Source organism: Actinia tenebrosa, unplaced genomic scaffold (assembly GCF_029948245.1).
Source record: "Actinia tenebrosa isolate PJP-AT-01 unplaced genomic scaffold, QUT_ActTen_1.0 PGA_scaffold1__47_contigs__length_23844297, whole genome shotgun sequence".
NCBI lineage: Eukaryota > Metazoa > Cnidaria > Anthozoa > Actiniaria > Actiniidae > Actinia > Actinia tenebrosa.
In genome coordinates, this window is record NW_028292578.1 from 22,885,648 (window position 1) to 22,904,288 (window position 18,641).

At 38.2% G+C, this 18,641-nt stretch overlaps 2 protein-coding genes across 4 annotated transcripts in view; one reads left to right on the top strand and one right to left on the bottom strand.

The window, feature by feature from the left end:
• Window positions 1–11,250, top strand: part of LOC116303749 (voltage-dependent L-type calcium channel subunit alpha-1D) — a 43,803-nt gene extending 32,553 nt beyond the window's left edge. For 2 of the 3 annotated variants that reach the window (XM_031713342.2, XM_031713350.2), the window contains 16 exons: window positions 176–377; window positions 719–883; window positions 1,129–1,236; window positions 1,400–1,483; window positions 2,095–2,235; window positions 2,422–2,487; window positions 2,823–2,914; window positions 3,085–3,241; window positions 3,411–3,538; window positions 4,045–4,141; window positions 4,896–5,103; window positions 5,939–6,048; window positions 6,325–6,482; window positions 7,062–7,170; window positions 8,312–8,462; window positions 9,527–11,250. In XM_031713342.2, the coding sequence (XP_031569202.2) occupies window positions 176–377; window positions 719–883; window positions 1,129–1,236; window positions 1,400–1,483; window positions 2,095–2,235; window positions 2,422–2,487; window positions 2,823–2,914; window positions 3,085–3,241; window positions 3,411–3,538; window positions 4,045–4,141; window positions 4,896–5,103; window positions 5,939–6,048; window positions 6,325–6,482; window positions 7,062–7,170; window positions 8,312–8,462; window positions 9,527–9,744 (2,194 nt within the window). In that variant the 3' untranslated portion in view covers window positions 9,745–11,250. The remainder of the gene's footprint in view (window positions 1–175; window positions 378–718; window positions 884–1,128; window positions 1,237–1,399; window positions 1,484–2,094; window positions 2,236–2,421; window positions 2,488–2,822; window positions 2,915–3,084; window positions 3,242–3,410; window positions 3,539–4,044; window positions 4,142–4,895; window positions 5,104–5,938; window positions 6,049–6,324; window positions 6,483–7,061; window positions 7,171–8,311; window positions 8,463–9,526) is intronic. The other variant, XM_031713359.2, reaches the window with a different exon arrangement.
• A 627-nt stretch (window positions 11,251–11,877) lies between these two features.
• LOC116303766 (ras-related protein Rab-14) lies at window positions 11,878–18,242 on the bottom strand. The gene is made up of 11 exons (XM_031713370.2): window positions 18,162–18,242; window positions 17,692–17,755; window positions 16,818–16,871; window positions 16,077–16,191; window positions 15,729–15,791; window positions 14,994–15,060; window positions 14,338–14,379; window positions 14,093–14,138; window positions 13,697–13,727; window positions 13,516–13,584; window positions 11,878–13,366 (listed from the first exon to the last, which is right to left on the bottom strand). Exons 2-11 carry the CDS (start codon window positions 17,744–17,746, stop codon window positions 13,255–13,257), a joined length of 654 nt encoding a protein of 217 aa, XP_031569230.1. The 5' UTR covers window positions 17,747–17,755; window positions 18,162–18,242; the 3' UTR covers window positions 11,878–13,254.
• Between the last annotated feature and the right edge of the window lie 399 nt (window positions 18,243–18,641).

Here is an 18,641-nt window from a genome sequence, read left to right on the forward strand (position 1 = left end):
AGGCCACTAATTACGTTTATTTGCCTGGGTGATATTTTTACCTGACAACTATGTAGACAAGGAATTGGGTCGTCCAACATCCCTACGTTTAACTGAAATTTGCCGCGAAAGCGAGCCTTGAGCAGCAGCAATGAATCCGAAGAGTTTTAAAACACTTCTTCATCTTTTCTTGCAGAGCAATGCATCGTACGATGGATACCACAGAGAAAGACAAAGGTCCAGTGCAGGACTACAACACCGCATATGCCATTTACTATGTCAGCTTCGTAGTCGTGTTTTCGTTTTTCTTTCTGAATATTTTCGTTGCTCTCATCATTTTAACTTTTCAAGACCTCGGAGAGAAGGAGATATCGAACTGTGAGCTGGATAGGAATCAGGTGGGTAGATATTTAGACAGGAAGACAGACATAAGTATATAAGTAAATGGATGCACGGACGGACGGACGGACGGACGGACAGACGGACGAACGCGGGACGAATGGACGGACGGACAGACAAACAAACAGATAACAGGGATACATCTATCCAGACAGACAGACAAACAGACAGACAGACAAACAGACAGACAGACAGACAGACAGATAGACAGACAGACAGACAGACAGATAGAAAGAAAGAAAGACCAGACAGAGAGACAGAGAAGTAAGTATAAAGTTGGCTATTAGACAGTATTCCTTGTTGCATTATTATAAACATTATCATCTTATTTCCCTCACAGAGAGACTGCATTCATTTTGCACTGACGGCCAAACCTGGTCAGATGTACATGCCACGTAATAGAAAATCTTTCCAATACAAAGTCTGGCAGTTAGTGACGTCAAAACCGTTCGATATCTTCATCATGGTGCTCATTTCATTAAATACTATTGTCTTAATGATGCAGGTAGGTTTCAGACTGGGTGCGCATATTCTCGATTCCCAGACTCTGTGTCGTACGTGAGTAGAATTGTTTGTTGGTACTCTCCTGTACTCTCCTCCTTGCCCTATCAAGTGGTTTACAAAACTTGTTATAGGCTTTCCGTCCACCATGCATGGAACAATAAATCTGATTAACAATGCATTGTTGAGTCCAGGTATCAAACACGGAGTGAGTTACATGATGACTATCTTTCTTGGTTATATTAACAGTATCACGACCAGCCAGCTGAGTATAAACTAGCATGCTCATGGATGAATATCGCTTTCACTGCCCTCTTCACTCTTGAAGCAGTTCTAAAGCTCATCGCACTTAGACTGGTAAGGAGAGATTCGTAGCAAGAAATTATATTTAAAAGTAATTATAGAAAAGATTATTTGTGGTCACGAAACATGTTTGCAACTCACAGCGGATTTTTAAAGTGTGTAACTACTTTTTTTGCTGTTTTTTTAAATTTTGCTTTTCAAACATTCTGCGTTTCAGAATTATTTCCGTGATTATTGGAACATGTTCGACTTTGTTATCGTGTTAGGAGGACTTATGGACATTGCTGTTACACAAATAGCTGTAAGTTTGGTTTGAACTTTCTCTCTTTTTAAGATAAAATCTGATTAAATAGATAATTGGTAGATAGAGGGGTGGGTGGGTGGGTGGGTGGGTAGATGGCTCTTTCGGTTGATGGATGGATGAATAAATGGGCCGGACGGTTAGGACAGTGGATGGTAGGTGGATGGGTGAATGGACGGATGGATGTGTTCTTGATTGATGTTTTAGTGGGTAGACGGGTGGGTCAGTGGGTGGTAGATAGATGAGTAGGTGGGTGGGTGGGTGTACAGGTGTGAATGGTGGGTGAGTAGAGGATAGATGAATGGGTGAATGGATGGATGGATGGATGGATGTGTTCTTGATTGATGTTTTGGTGGATAAACGAGTGGGTCAGTGGGTGGTAGATGGATGGGTGGGTCGGTGGGTGTATAGGCGTGGATGGTGGATGGTGAGTGTGAAAATGGATGGATGGATGGATGGGATAATCAATAAATGTGTTTGCAGGTGCATAGATGGATGGAAGTATTCTATGGTGGGCAGGTGGATGGATAGATTTCCCCAACTTTCCCCTCTGTTTTCTCCTTCCCTATTTTTATATCTCTTACGTCTACCAATACAAACTCCACCTTCAGAACCAACTAGGTAAGGACGAAGACTACATCCCTATCGATCCCAGTATGTTCAGGTTGTTTCGAGCAGCCCGTCTCATTAAGCTCCTTCGACAAGGTTATACCATACGCATCCTACTGTGGACGTTCTTCCGCTCGTTTAAGGTATGCCTAAACAAAACATCTTACATCCACGAGTACTCATATTTTAATCTTGGGATGTTTTTATTGACGTTGAAGAGGTTGCGATTATGTTGCAATCGGGACGTAACTCAACTCAACTAATCCAAGATCATAGTGAACTGAAAGTATTGCATACGAAAATGAACAAACAAACCATTGTTATTTCAGGCTCTTCCATACGTTACTCTTCTCATCATGTTGATGTTCTTTATGTACGCTGTGATTGGTATGCAGGTAGGTAAACATGATGAGGGTGATGACATTGATGATGATGGTAATGATGGTGATGTTAGCGATGATGATGGTGATGTTGACTGATGGCAATGGCGATGATGATGGGTACTGATGGTGGTGATGATGATGATTATGATGATGACTGATGAAGATAATGATGATGATGATGATGACTGATGAAGACGGTGATGATGATACTGGTGATGATGCGGTGATGACGATGATGGTGATAATGATGATGATGATAGCGTGATGAAGTTGACGGGGGAAAGATTATGGCTGGTGATGGTGACGTTGATGACTGATAGTGATGTTGATGTTGGTGTTTTTTGCAGCTTTTTGGCAAGATTGCACTGGATGATGACACCGAGCTCAATGGATACAACAATTTCAGAAATATATTGCAAGCCTTGCAGGTTCTATTCAGGTAACTACTGTCCTGACGACTCAATGAATGAATGACTGACTGACTCAATGACTGACTGACGGACAGACTCAATGAATGACTCAATGACTGACTGACTGACCTATTGACTGACTGACTGACTTACTCACTCACTCACTCACTCAATGAGTGAATCAACGTTATTATTGCAGGTCAGCTACTGGTGAGAACTGGCATCTCGTCATGATTGCATCTTTCTCGTCTGCCAAGTGTGACCCAAGCATCGCTGCCAATGACAATGACAAATGTGGTTCGACGCTTCTAGCTGTCGTGTATTTCTGCTCATTTATATTTCTTTGTATGTTCTTGGTGAGGTTCCAATAATACTATCATTATCATTGTCTTCGTTTCCGCTAGCATTGCCATTGCTATTACGACCGTTGCCATTTCATAACTATTGTCATTGCCATTGTCAATAACATTATTATCATTAATAATATCATTATTATTAAGGAATAAATATGTTTTCATTATTCAGATGTTGAATTTATTCGTGGCTGTAATCATGGACAACTTTGAGTACCTGACGAGAGACGAGTCGATCCTAGGCCCCCATCACTTGGACGAGTTCGCCCGCGTGTGGTCTGAGTACGACCCTGGTGCAACGTATGTAACCATTTAACTGACCTATGTATTTCTACTTCCTGTCTTCAATCAATAGCATTTATTTATTTTTAAATTACGCAAGATAAATTAGGCAACATTTGGCAAGGACAAGTCAATCAGAGTGCATCTGTAACGTCTCTGTAATCTCTGTGTCCATACTTAAAGAAATTTATTCAACCCTGAAACAATCTCTGGGCTGATCTGAGTCAGGGCATGGCTAACTCACACATTGAACCCTGAAACAATCTCTGGGCTGATCTGAGTCAGGGCATAGCTAACTCACAGATCAAACCCTGAAACAATCTCTGGGCTGATCTAAGTCAGGGCATGGCTAACTCACACATTGAATTTAAATCGGATCTCGTTTAAAGTGCAGAACCAGTCTCTCTGGCTGCCACACCCTTGCCACATCCTTGCCCCCCCCCCCCCCCCCCTTTACACCACCATCCCAGCCACGTCCCAATCCCTTATCATATTATGATGTATTTTATTATTATATTGTATAGTGGCTATATACATCATAAAGTGGTATACAAGATGATGTGTAGCATGTCACCTCCTGTTGGCTTCGGTAAAAAATGCCCAAGAATAGTTGGCTATAAGGTAATAGACTAAGAATGGGAAAAACAGTCGGAAAAGCAATGGAAAATAAATTTAGTTCCTAAAAACGGGAAATATAATCACCAACATAGGATTACCTCAGAGTTCGTCACTAGGACCGGGATTTAGGTCACTGAAATTGGGAAATGAAATCACCAACATGAGATTGCCCCAAGGCTCATCACTGGGACCAGGATTTAGATCACTGAGTACGGGAAACGCAATCACCAACATAGGATTACCTCAGGGTTCATTCCTGGGGCCGGGTTTGGGTCACTGGGAATGGGAAATAAAGTCACCAACATGGGATTGCCCCAAGGCTCATCACCGGGACCAGGATTTAGATACTAAAGCTAAGAACTTGAAACACAATCACCAACATGGGATTGCCGCAAGGCTCATTCCTTGGACCGGGTTCGGGTCACTGGGAATGGGAAATAAAGTCACCAACATGGGATTGCCCCAAGGCTCATCACTGGGACCAGGATTTAGATCACTAAGAACCTAAAACACAATCACCAACATGGGATTGCCGCAAGGCTCATTCCTGGGACCGGGCCATAGGTCACTGGGAATGGGAAATAAAGTCACCAACATGGGATTGCACAAAAATTGAAAATCCACTGACATTCACTGGACTGAACACATAAAGAATCTACACAAAATCAAGGTTAACCCTGATCAACATAGAATTCTAAACTGGAGTATGAAACATATCAGTGATTTTATTCATCTCTATTCTTTTCTTACACTACAGAGGCTGATCAAGATGAACATGCCGGTGAGTGAGAATGGAGATGTAACATTCCAAACGACGCTCTTTGCATTGATTCGAACGTCTCTCAACATCAAGCTACGAGGGAATATGAATGCTAACGATACCGAGCTCAGGAAAATCATGAAAAGACTCTGGCCGAACTCCACGTCTAATAAAGTATTAGATAAACTAATTCCTAAACACTCTGGTAAGAAGAAAAGTAATAACAGGAGTATGAATGTTAGCATCAGAGGTTTAGCGATCCCTTCCCCCTTCCGTTTGACTTAAAAGACTAACAATTGTAGACTTTATTTCCCCCCTTCTTGGTGAAAGATAATAAGTCTAATTTCTATAGATTTGATAGTTTTTCTTTCGGAATATGATTACAAGTTCCTTTTTGCTCCTTCTATCTCTGCTCCGAAATTTCAATTATTCTTGTGGGATTCCTGTGGATATCGGGAAATTATTAACATAAAATATTCCCCTGCGCAGTTTCCTGCGCCATCTTGAAAAGTAGCCGTGCCTTTGCGAACCGAGACGAACAGTCACCTTGCAATGATAGAGACCTTTTTTTAATACCTTGGACTATTTTTTTTCTCTATTATTGCAAGCTCACCGTTCGTCTCTTCTTATTCGTGTATATTGGCGAGAAAAAGTTACCCCCCCCCTCCCCCTACGATCACGACCTGATCGGTGCATATAACCCCGGATTCAATATTCTCAGTAATAATTCTACACGTAGTAAATAGTTGAATGGTGAAATATTTCTTGATTTGAGGGTTAATATAGAAGCTTTGCACCATCACGTGCTGGTGCCCATAATGCACCTTGGGTTGCCTGTGGTTAGATGGCAGAACAATAAAATCCCTTTGCTCTCAGGAATTGAATTCTTTCTCATGTAAAACGATTGTATTGTTCCTGCCATCTAACATGGCTGCCGTCACGTGATGGTGCAATACCTCTATTATGAGGGTTTATACTTCCATTATGTTGTTACTGATGGCGACTTGATGTTGTTTTTTTTTTTGCTTTGTATTGATCAGTTCTAAGCAGTCAACAAATGACCATCGGCAAGATCTACTGCGCCAAGCTGATCCACGAGAACTACAAATACAGTCGCAGACGAGAAGAAGATGGAGAAAAACCCAAATCGGTAAGGATTTACTTTGGTATCTCACGTGACCGTGTAATCAGACTTTGATTGGTTAACTATGCCTGGGGTTCCAAGTCGAGATTGGACTTGCTGTATTCATACATTTACTGAATTTTATCAAGTGCCAGCTTCGACTTGAAACCACCACTCAGACGAATTAGGGAAAGTTAGACTATTCACGACCTCCAGCACAAAAGACCGATACTTAACCATCTGGCCAACCCGTGTGGCGGTCAATCAACGGCTGACTTGCTTTATTTTTTATCTTAACGAAAGGGTTTCCTACGAATAGTCGGTTCACTGCGTGGTCATGGTTACACGACTGATCACCTACCAACAGATGGACATCATCACAACCGTAACTATCTGACTGCCGCGCCAAGACCACGAAGCAGGACTTTGGACTCTAAAGTCAATTCAGATCTAGAACCAAGGTAAAAGCAACCTCCATCACTCATACCATACGATACGATACTTTATTTGATAAGGGTGACGCGATATGACAGTTAGTTATCTAACTTACGGCCCTCATTCCGAGCTTAAGAAAAAACTGGGTCGAGATGACATTGCAATGCATCGTAGGACTGTTTTTTTTAAAAGGGACATATTTCCTAAGATGGCGTCTATTTTGACCCCTAAAAATCCCACAATGAACTTCAATACCAACTCGACCCAGTATTTTTCTTAACATCCGAATAGCTAATCAAACAAGTCCCTGGACATTCCTCGTGTGGCAGGCATGTTCGCTAGTAGAACACGCTATTTTAATTCTCGTATTCGACCACTTCAAGACAAGTTTACGCGAGATTGAGCAAAAGTTTTTATTGACGTTGAAATAAATTTTGTTGATGCACGAGAAAGGTCAACAGAATCTGTTCGTTGAAAGAATTTGAAAGGGGGCAACGCAGACAAAAAGTTGCGGTATTGATTTGTTCATTTTCATCGCAAGTCATTAACAATGTATACAGTACCATAATCACGTGATAAAGACTAATGACGTCATCTCGTTCTAGAACTACGCATACGTCATCACATGCCGATGGTAGTAACTTGAACTCTGTGGCACGGTCACGGAGCTGGAGCTCGAAACCTAATGGTGATATAGAGATGATGGAACTGAAGGTAAAATCAAAGAGAAAAGTAATTGAAAAGTATTTTATAAAATGTAGTATTCTACTGAACAATGACAGAGTTCTTTATTCCATGTATTATTGCTTACGAAAAAGTCAAATTTTTTTAGAAACTTGATATTGCACTATTTCGGGATGACATAAAAGTTATGTAGACTTGGTAGGATAAATTGGTGCTCTTCCCTCCAACAATGGCGCTCTCGCTACGTTACTAGCTATGGAAGCTTTAGAGTTGCTTTATTTGCTCGACCTTCACATTGAGGACAATAAAAGAATGGTGAAATTAGAGAAACAATAACGAGAATGATGATAATAAAACACGATACTTAAACTGATGGAAAGATCATGATGATGATGGTTTTGAATAAAGATACATTGATGTATAATAATGGATAACAATGGTGATGATGATGATGATGATGAATGAGGATAATGATGATGGTGCTAATGTTGATGATGATGGTGATGATGATGAATGAGGATAATGATGATGCTGCTGATGATGATGTTGGGGATGGCAATGATGATGATGAGGGTGATGATGATGCTAATGTTGATGATGATGATGTTGGTGATGATGATGATGATGATGCTAATGTTGATGATGATAATGATGATAATATTGGTGATGAAGATGTTGACGACACTAGAGAAAAACGTTTGCGCATGCGTGCACTTCAGCACGTTTTCTAAGAATTTTGAAGAGTTTGAGTGAGAAAATAAATGTTTGTTTTCTCCAAGTATACAAAAAAGTTCGAGAGTATACTTTTGTCAGACCAAGATACTGTATTAACAAACGCAACATGAAAAAATTAGCCTTAAGTTTCAAGCATGGACACTAAGTTTGGCATTTTGTGAAGTCCAATTTACCAGGCATGTTTGAAAGTCAAATTTATTTATGTTTTGAGTAATTTGCATATGGATTCAGAGCATGCGCAGACGTTTTTCACTCGTGTCGATGTTGATGAAGATGGTGCTGATGATGATGCTACTTGATGATCCAATAAACAGTTCGTAATTACACGAAACAACTTAAATCATTTAAACTTCTTATTGAACTAAAAACTAAAGTCATTATTGCTGAATTATACAAAAAACACGCACTTTCCACATCTGTTTTTCCTCTGAATCAGCCCTCGTCAGCTAAATCTACTCCATGGAATGGAAAAGCCAGGACTTCAGATGAGGAATCTAAACAACCAGCTTTACCGCTATCTTACTTAGCAGCGTCTGCGACACCACGAGGGAGATCGAACCGTAATAATAGTTATAGTATAGCAGTAGGTACGAGTATAAACGCCTCGTTAAATGAAATTCATTTAATAATAATGAATACTTAACATCTACATCTACATCTAATTTTTTTTCGTCGGATAAAATAATGAGATCCGATTTCACGCCAACTTAGAACAGTCTTTCAAACGATGAAATCGTACTTGCTTTCATAAAATATGGAGATGCAGGTATAAAGAAAGAAGTTATACTCAAGCGAATGACATGAGGTCCAATAAGAATCGTGCGTAACTAAAGGGTATGAGTCTTGCTACTGTAAGCTTGAAATAAAAATTAAAAATATATATATAAATGGTAACCTGCACGAAAAATATTTTAACCAATTATGATTATTGATAATAATTTAATATCTAATAATAATAGTGTTTAAACTGCCCAAATTCAATATAACGTTTTCAGATGCGCCTGATAACCATGATAATAATGACTAACTAAGGCAATAACGACCAAAGAAATTAATTAAAGTACTCATAAGCCTTTGCACAATATTTTCAGAATTGATTCTTTAGATAGTGAATAGTTGATTGTGAAAATATTTCGTCATTTGAATGTCGGGTCTTTGAGATACGAAGGTTTATATTCCCAATATGTTAATGACTATGAAAACAAATTTGTGAGAACCTTTACGTGAGTCACGAGTAAAAGGGGGATGCTTTTAAAATACTGTATTCCAGAACCAGTGCAGTGCTGTATATTAAATGATCCCTTATGTTACGTCATAGTCATTAACATATTGGGAATATAAACCTTCGTATCTCAAAGACCCGACATTCAAATGACGAAATATTTTCACAATCAACTATCCACTATTTAAAGAATCAATTCTGAAAATATTGTGAAAAGGCTTATAAGTACTTTAAAGTTAGACATTTAAAACAAACCTTTTTGTTTCAATGTTATTCCATTCTATTCCTTTAATGCTTTTTGTTTTATTTTAAAGATTTAGAACCACATGATAATAATGCTAATCAAGGCAATAACGACCAAGGAAATTAATTGAAATTAGACAATTTTTAAAAAAATAATAAAATAAACCTTTTTGTTTTATTTTAAAGATTTAGAACCACGTGAGAATGACGAAAACGACGATGAGACACGTGCAATCAATAGCCAATCAGCTGGCGCAGAATCAAAAAGAACATCACGTGATTCGAAATATTATGACGAAATGATTTCACGAATCAACGAACAGCTGACTACCGCTGTCAAGAGCGGGCAAAGTCCGTATGCCATATACGGTATGGAAGAAGATGACGAGAATGAATGGTGTTAAAGAATTTTTATGTGGATTTTTCAACAACAATTCTCGTGTTGACCCACCTCGGGTCTGACGACAATTTCTGGCTGCAAGTACCGCTGACCGCAAGCACTGAAATATGGATGGGGTTTGGAAGCTAGAGAATTAAAGTACGGCGAAGCAATATTGGGTTGGAGAAATGAATAATGAAAAAATGAATCGCTTCGAGGAAGGACTCGAAAAAAAAACAAAGACATATGCTGCGCGTATGGAACGTATCTAACCAGGATTAACTTGAACCGTATTTTCAGAAACATCCATCCCTTGATGCTTTTAAAGAGCTTTGCAAATCATCATTATTTAACAATGAGCAAACAGTCATTTAGTCCAGAGAAGTGAATTCAAGTTTCTCGACTTAATTTAAGAAATTTCTATTATCCTGGAGCGTAATTCGTTGGAAAACGAAGTAAAGGAAGTTAATATATTGAAATTCATCCAGCTATTGGATGCTTTTGAAAAACTCTATTTGGAGAAAGCTTATCTTGTGAATACTGAATACTGCTTCGTGATGCATTATAAAGTCATTTGACTACCACTACCAAAATGCTTCGCGAATTGTCTTTCTTTGTTCAAATTTTCTGTCAGTATACATAGTAAGACAATTGGGTGCTAATTGAATAAACAAAAGAAAGTGTGCAAAGGATTCTGGTAGTTGTAGTTAATGACGCCAACATGAAAACGACCTATTGCAGCTCGAGTCATCGTGCCAAAACTAGGCTAAACCTACATGTTTTACCTTTCGTAACCGTAAAAAAAAAATTCTTGCTTTTTTCCTTCAACATGGCGATAAACTATGCATTATACAGTACCTATCAATAAGATAATCTTTTTTTAAATAGTTATAAAACTGTAAAAAACAAAAACAAAATTGGAAAATAATCCACTCGCAAATGTGTCAGGAAAAGTGTGTAACATGCGTTTATACCGAAATATTCGCATCTTCTTTTGGTATTGACTTAATATTGACAGTTTTTTCATTGGATGAAGGACTCCTTAAGAACACCATATATGGTAGCACTCCTAATGGCAGCAACTGCTTATTTGGTAGTCATTCCTAATATGGCTGGTACTCCTTATATAGTAGTCACTCCTTATTTGGCAGTGGCTCTCTTCTCTTTGTCTCCTGTCTGTCTGTCTGTTCATCATTCTGTTTTTCCATCTGTCTGTCTGTCTTTCCTGATTTGTCTCTGTCTGTCTGTCTGTCCTTCGTTCAATGAGGTCTGACACTCTCTCCCCAGCTAGCGACACTCCATATAATCTATTCTCCGACAGTAACCTCCACTGATATGCATTCATTGATTGATATCAACATTAATTTTAAAAGAAATATAACTATAATTAGTTTATTTTATATCCAGTACGAATAAGAGAATTTAAAGGTAAAGACGACAATCGCTCAAGAGTTTATTAATTATATTGGTTACTGGCGGCGGTTTTTATATACATTGCTTTATAGGAAATAAAGATTATTAAAACCAATAATTCATTTTACTTGAGTAAACTAAAATTTTTGTTTTGTTGCGAGCAGACAATGCACCTTTGGTACCACGTGACACATAAATGGTTTCCCATTTTTGACCAATCACAGAGGATGCCAACCATCCAATCAAATTGCTTGGATTAAAGTCATGTGATAATCAAGAAATTCGTGCATTTATCAAAGATGCAAGTTTTGTTCTAAAATGATCAACCTTGAACCTCTCTTCAGCCATTTGGCAGTTTCTTACTTTCCAGGCCTTTATCAGACATCACAGACAAAGTTTAGAGGCAAGATGGGAGTGGGATTAGAAGTGGCATCAAGGTAAGTCCTACTACACGAGGCCCAAGGGATATCCCATGGAGCTTTACAACAAGGGTGGTCTCTTCAATCTCCTGAGGATCCTCAGTTGGTCCCTGGGGATCCGGTGGACATCCCTTATATTTACCCTGTACACTGCCCAGAAGTTTTTTCATTTAGGATTCGATACATGAGTTACCCATGTCCTGACATAGATCAGCCCAGAGGTTGTTTCAGGGTTGGATCTGCGAGTTAGCCATGCCCTGACTTATATCAGCCCAGAGGCAATGTTTCAGTGTTAGATAAAATAGAGGATTTCAAAATCACAAACATTTCAAAGTATACTTGTTTTATACCTTATTACTATAGACCTATTAAACTACAGTACATCTACAGTCGTTAACTAAACAAAAAGAAATGTTAACTTTGGTATGTGAGAGTGAATCTGGCATATAGTCAGTTTGGCATTGGTGTAATTATTCGTCAAGACAGTATTTAATAATAATATGCAATCTGTGGTGGAAAATGCATGATTTGTACCCATATGGTTCTAGCAATATCCACCATGCAAGCATCAGGAACATAGCTAACTAATTGGTACACTGAGAACCTGTGCTTCACTGGTGATGGTGCCACTAGTGACTACATCCCATTGGACCAGTGGTTAAACTCAAAGCATTCGGTTGAGGCTGCAGGTTACAAAATCTACGTTATCCTATCTTGTAACCCCAATTGAATGATTTGTTTGACACAAGTAGCCATAGCAGTTACGTCCAGTTATAAACAAAAATGATAACTGGCTGTGGGAAGATTGCTATATAACGACAATTAATTATACAGCTTCTCATTAATCCCATATAGGTAACTGTCCAATTATTTTCTTAATTGGACAGGTCTTGTTGATATGGGATTAATTAGGTAGCTATATAATTAATAGATGATGAGATTTCATGCTCCCCAATCAAGAAATGATTAGACTCGAAAAATTCCTCTGACTGCCAAATTGAACTCAGCCTACGGTCTCATCCAATTTTGGAAGTCCTCGGAATTTTCCTCGTCCAATTATTCCTTAACTGGACAGCATGGAGTCCTATTACATATACTAATTCTCTCTTAATTTCTAGGTAACATGGAAATCAGCAGTATGCTCAAATCACAGATATTTAGATGTACTCCTAAAGTGCACTACTCTTGAGAAATATAATTAGATTTAATAGAAATAGAGTTCCTAATTTCTAGAATTTGCTCAAACTGGATGTTACTCCTGTTGCATTATGGTCTAGCTTGGGTACTTACTCTGTAAGACTATCTATGCCACCCACAGGCAGGGAGAGAAGTGCTTTTCTCTCCAATGACTCTTGAAACTAGATTGGACATGGCATTCGACCTTATTAGGTTAATCAAAATTTAATGATAATCATACCCGTACTAGACCATGATGTAACATTCTTAAACACAAGGAAAGCCCCCCACTGTGAAAAATATGACTATTAAGAGAATAGACTCGCTTATAGGGGGGATGACACACCTCAAGAGAAGGTGCTTAGATAAAATATAGAGTATACCCCCACCACTGAGATGTTGAATTTTCTTCAGGTGGCTTTATCTTGGTGTTATTTATGCTAAGGGATGTGAAGATGTTGGTTTGTTTTAGTTTAGGCTTTTCTTAATTACATTGTAAAAGACTGTACAAGAGGATTGTGGATTTATCAACAAGCACACTTGTCTTGGTTTGGCTGTTGGTCTGTGTTCAAAGCATTGGCTGGCCGGCCTGTCATTGGTTTGTGTTGGACACCTGATTCGGCGGCATTCAGATCCAAACTGAATAAGAGAATGAGTATAAAATTAACAAGGGCACCATTACATCCCATCCAATCCCATCCATCCCCTTTCCAGTCCATCCCATCCACTTATCATTCTAGCCTCCCATCCATTCATCCAAATGTAACATCGTTAAGAGTAAAACATACCTTCCATCTTGAATATTTTGGTAAATCTTTTTAGCTGTTTCTAGGAAAGCATCTTCAACATTTTCACCCCTGAGACAAAAAAAATACAAGATAAAAACAAACATATAGTGAGGGTTAAAACTGGATGAAAAATAACCCAAAATGCCTAGGAACCCAGGTAAACAACACAATAATTACTCACGTTTTTGCACTAGCTTCACAGAATAACAAACCTAAGAAGCAAACAGAAGTTTTAAATAATAAATCCAAGTGTATAATATGTTGCTGCGGTTTAACATATTATTCTGCAAACTAAGTAGTTGTGAGCTGCAAGATGATTTTTTTTTTGCTGCCATCAATCACAAATAATCAGTCGACCTACCTTTTCGTTGTGGACTGGTGGCAGTAAAAAACCGATTTCATGACAAGCCGTTGAAATGTTCGAGTTCGCAGAATATTGAAAACTGCAGTAATGGAAAGTTGACAAATTTTAAACACTGCAATGAGTGCAAGAATGCCCCCAAAAATCAACAGAAGCTCTTAGGAGGAATTTACACATAAGGAAGTGAAACATTACTGACATTGCACAAAAACTAACCATTTTCTTCTGCAAATTGTTTTGCTTCTTCGTATGTGACATCTCTCTGAAAAATAAACACATTTTAACAACTTGAATCTCACATCCTATAAACCTGTAAATGTACATAAGAGTGTTTAGCAACTCCTTCCAATATGGAATATATTTTCTCCCAACTAGCCGTCAATATTTTGTGTTATTGCTGTCTCAAGATCACAATTAGTTTATGGTGTTTCTAGTTATTTTATATATCAATACTTGCATACCTGTGCATCGAGGTCTGATTTATTACCAATAAGAAATATAACCTGGATGGAAACAAAAAAAACAGGTAACCATGGTGATGTGTCAGGGCCTAAAATAATGGATGGCCATTCGCTGGTCATGATGACCGGCCAAATTAGTTTTAGTTTGGTCATATCTTGTTTCTGACTCAACATTACTGGTCAAAATGACTGGCAAGTCAAAGATTTGACCAGACAAGTTCCAATTCTGGGCAGACATTGTCCGATGTGTTGCATAGCTAAGGCCCCCAACCACAGGAATCCCAAAAAGAGGTATACGATAATATATTCGTTATATACACATTGTATTAGTTCTATTTTACTTTTTGGTACAATAAAATATGTATGTATGTATGTATGTATGTATGTATGTATGTATGTCACCCTCTCCACCCCTTGGGAATTCCAATTTCCTTTCATGGGTAAGTTATGTAAGCTTCCTGGAGCTAAACAAACAAAATACTTCAATATGTAGACAGGAATATTTGCTGTGATTTTGAGCCTCAATGGCCTCCAAATTCATGGGCTGTGATTGGATGGTGTTGATTTTCTCACTCTCTGATTGGTCCAAAGCAGAAGCCATTTGAGATGCATGGTATAAAAATGTTGTCTGAGTGATAAGCTGTTTTGTTACATACAGTGTTAGGATTGGTAAGGTTTCTTGCATCTGTTAACCAGCTACTGAGATGATTGTATGTACTTCTCCTGCAACACATTAAAAACACAATAATTATCACCAAAAACATGTCTGTTTTACAGAACAAATCTAAGTGAGGGCTCAGATATCAAATTGGGTGTTGAGTTTTGCAGAGGGAGGAAATACCACTCTTCATTTCTGATCACCTCTCAAATTCTAATTACATGTGATGCTAAGTAAAGGAATAAAAGTGGGAAGCACCGGTGGCGTGCGCTGCTAATGCACCGCCTCTCACCAATGCAGCCCGAGTTCGAGTCCTGGCGATCTCTATGTCGTATGTGAGTAAAGTTGTTTGTTGGTTCTCTCCTGTGCTTTGAGGGTTTTCCGGGTTCTCCAGTTTTCCTCCATCCTCAAAAATCAACTTCTAAATTCTAATTTGATCTCTGGGCTTTCACTTAGTTTGGAGCCTAGCTCTGTTGTGATTGTCCAACGCTGCGATACAACAGCGAAAAGCTTTGTAGAATCAAACCTGAGACCCCAGAGGTGGGTGACAAGCGCACCACTGCTACACCACCTTTCATTCCCTGATCACCTCTCAAACTCTATCTGCATGTGATGCTGAGTATAGGAATCAAACGCGAGACCCCAGAGGTGAGATACAAGTGCCCTACTCCTACGCCACCCTTGATTCCCTGTTCACCACTGATCACAGACAGGTACTAACAAACATACCAACCTTGTGATGTCATATACCATGAGTGCTCCTGCTGCACCCCTGTAATAGCTTCTTGTGACAGCCCTATATAGAGGGTCAAACAATATCGATAAGCATATCAGTAACCTGGGCCCGGTTGTATGAAGCCTGGATAGCGCTATCCGACGGATAAATCTCATCCAGTGGATAAATCTATTGGATAACAGCATTAACTTATCCACTGGATAAGGATTTATCTGCCGAATAGCGCCATCCAGGCTTCGTACAACCAGGCCCTGATGGATAAAATGTTAAAATGTTTGGGTACATGGGAGGTATGATAGTCACACACCTAAAAGAATACTGAAATAAAGCTTAATTGCCACAAACCTGAATCTTTCTTGTCCAGCCGTGTCCCATATCTGAAGTTTGATTTTTTGACCAGCAACTTCAATAATTCTTGTTCCAAACTCCACACCAATTGTATGAGGACAGTCAGCCATAACTGAATGACAAAAAAGAATAAATGATAAGAGTAAAATATAAAGTCTAATGTTCACTCAAAAGCTCTCTTATTCTCCTCTCTCCTCGCTAGAGTATGGAAACATTAACGATGTCCATCTTTTTATCACATGTTCTTGAGCATATTTATGTTTTGAATCAAGGGAAACATGGGTGGCATAGTGGTGAGAGCGCTCTCCTCTTGCCAATGAGACCCGGGTTCGAGTCCCGCTTGGTGTCGTATGTGAGTAGAGTTGCTCGTTGGTTCTCTCCTGTGCTTCGAGGGTTTTCCGGGTTCCCCAGCTTTCCTCCCTCCGCAAAAATCAACTCCTAAATTCCCATTGGAATGACAGTGGATGAATAGCTACTCTGTAGAAATGCCACTGCTAAATCCCATTTATTTATTTATTATTTATTTAAATGTAAAAACATGAACTGGATTCAAAAATATTTCAATAACGAGATGCCATCATTCAACCTGTATAAGAACCCTCAAAATTTTCACATGAAAATCTGTTACAACTATCTTTATCATTAATAACTATTGTTGTAAAAGGTACTAATAAAATTATTTTATGTTGAAAATTCATTCTAGGTATTTGTGACATTGTAGATTCTTGTGTGGCTTACATTTCTTTTCTGTAAATTGATGAAGGAGGCATGACTTTCCAACACCCATATCACCTAATAAACGCAATGACAATGCATCAGATCCATTTAAATAACTATATCATAAAATTAATAATAATAATATTAATAATAATAATGATAATAATAAACTTTATTTCTATAGAATCATTTCCATTTCTGTCCAACGGTGCTATTCAAAACCTATGTCAAAAAACCTTGTCAGATGAAGATCTAAGATGGCCATTCTGAGACAAAATGGAATGTGTTTTTAAGTTTTCTGGCTAAAATATGAAATCACATTCCTAACTCAACGGTCATGCTTCATATTGCAATCTGAAAGTCAACTACATTTTGGGACTTATTACTCGATCTCGGATTACAGATCTCCGACCGAAAACATTTTTTTTGAAATATGTGTGTAATATAACTTTTCAACACCCATGTCACTTAATAAATGCAATAGTATCAAATCAGAATCATTTATATATTATTCGCCGAAGGCAAAATGATTATTGGTAATATTCACCATAATCACTGAGCCTGAGGGGAATTGTTTTTAGTATAATTTTAGACTTGAATATCAGAGAAAAGACGAAATTAAGGATTAAAAACTCTTTTGGTATTACTTCTGCTCTGACGAACTTTGGAAAACCTCATAATCACCTCTCGAGCAGTGAATATCGTCTCAGAATCACTGGTAGCTCGACCAATCACAGCACATGAAACTCTATATTCAAGCCTAAAATCATACTTATAATCTAACATCTCTTCTAAGATGGGAGCTTAATATAATAACAACGTTATATAGATAGACTTAATGAAATAAGAGCAATTTTACAGTAGTTTTTTCCGTACAGTCAGAAAACGTTCTTACCTATTATAATATATTTGAAAATATAGGAGTAATTGTACGGTCCTGTTGCTGCCATCTTTGCGATCTGTAAAGACGTAATCAACGAAAGAAAAAAAATACTTAACTTGTACAAGTTTGTTCTTTAATTTATTGAAAGTTGAGAACGTTGCTTCCAATATTTTCAATGATCTTTGCTTATAGGGATTCTAACTGGATCTAAACAACTGGGGAATTAAAGGAGATGGTGAGGAACTGCGGAGATGTAAGGCATGGCTGAGGAAAAGGGGAAAAAAATGAAGGATTCCACGTGTAATTTCCTAAAATTTTTAGACGAAGTCCCCTTGTGAAGTACGAATTTTTGTACCCACCCCCCAGTACTCTAGAACATAGGAAATATATAACATCTGTAACGAAACAAAATATAGGCAGGCCGCTCACACAGGCAGCTAGGATAAAGAGGAATGCTATTAATTTAGCAAAATACTGCTCACCTGGAGGAGAATCACAAAGCAAAGATCAAATCCGGAAGACGAATACAAGAAAAGATGGCGGATCCCGTGATTCTTGCGATAACACCGATAACAATGCATCATGGGGGATTTATAACACATCGGAAACTACTCGGGTTGGATTAAATTTAGAAAAAAAACTATCGATCGGTTGGAAAAAATTTTTCTAAATCTCTTTTTCTTCAAGAAATAAAACGTTAGGAACATTTTGATGCTTATCAAGGTGTGAGGAAGGCAGATAAGGAACAATATATTTATTCAACCCCTTCAGAGAAAATTAGTCCGTTTTTCACTCCCATTTTCTTCAAAACCATATATATAGCTACAAAAAAACATTTAATATATCATATGTGTTTAAAAAGAATATAACAAAACCAGTAGTAGAATAAAATGAACATTACTTTGAATCTAAAAAATGAAAAGATAAAAAATAAAGCGTAAACCGAATGTTTATCGATTGGT

What these genes read in the sequence shown, in the direction of transcription:
- LOC116303766 (XM_031713370.2), bottom strand. Translation starts at nt 17,746, where the DNA reads ATGGCAGCAACAGGACCGTACAATTACTCCTATATTTTCAAATATATT. An exon ending in TTTCAAATATATTATAATAG is followed by an intron (nt 16,872 to 17,691) that starts GTAAGAACGTTT and finishes TGCGTTTATTAG; the next exon opens with GTGATATGGGTGTTGGAAAG. An exon ending in CAAAATATTCAAGATGGAAG is followed by an intron (nt 13,367 to 13,515) that starts GTATGTTTTACT and finishes TCTCTTATTCAG; the next exon opens with TTTGGATCTGAATGCCGCCG.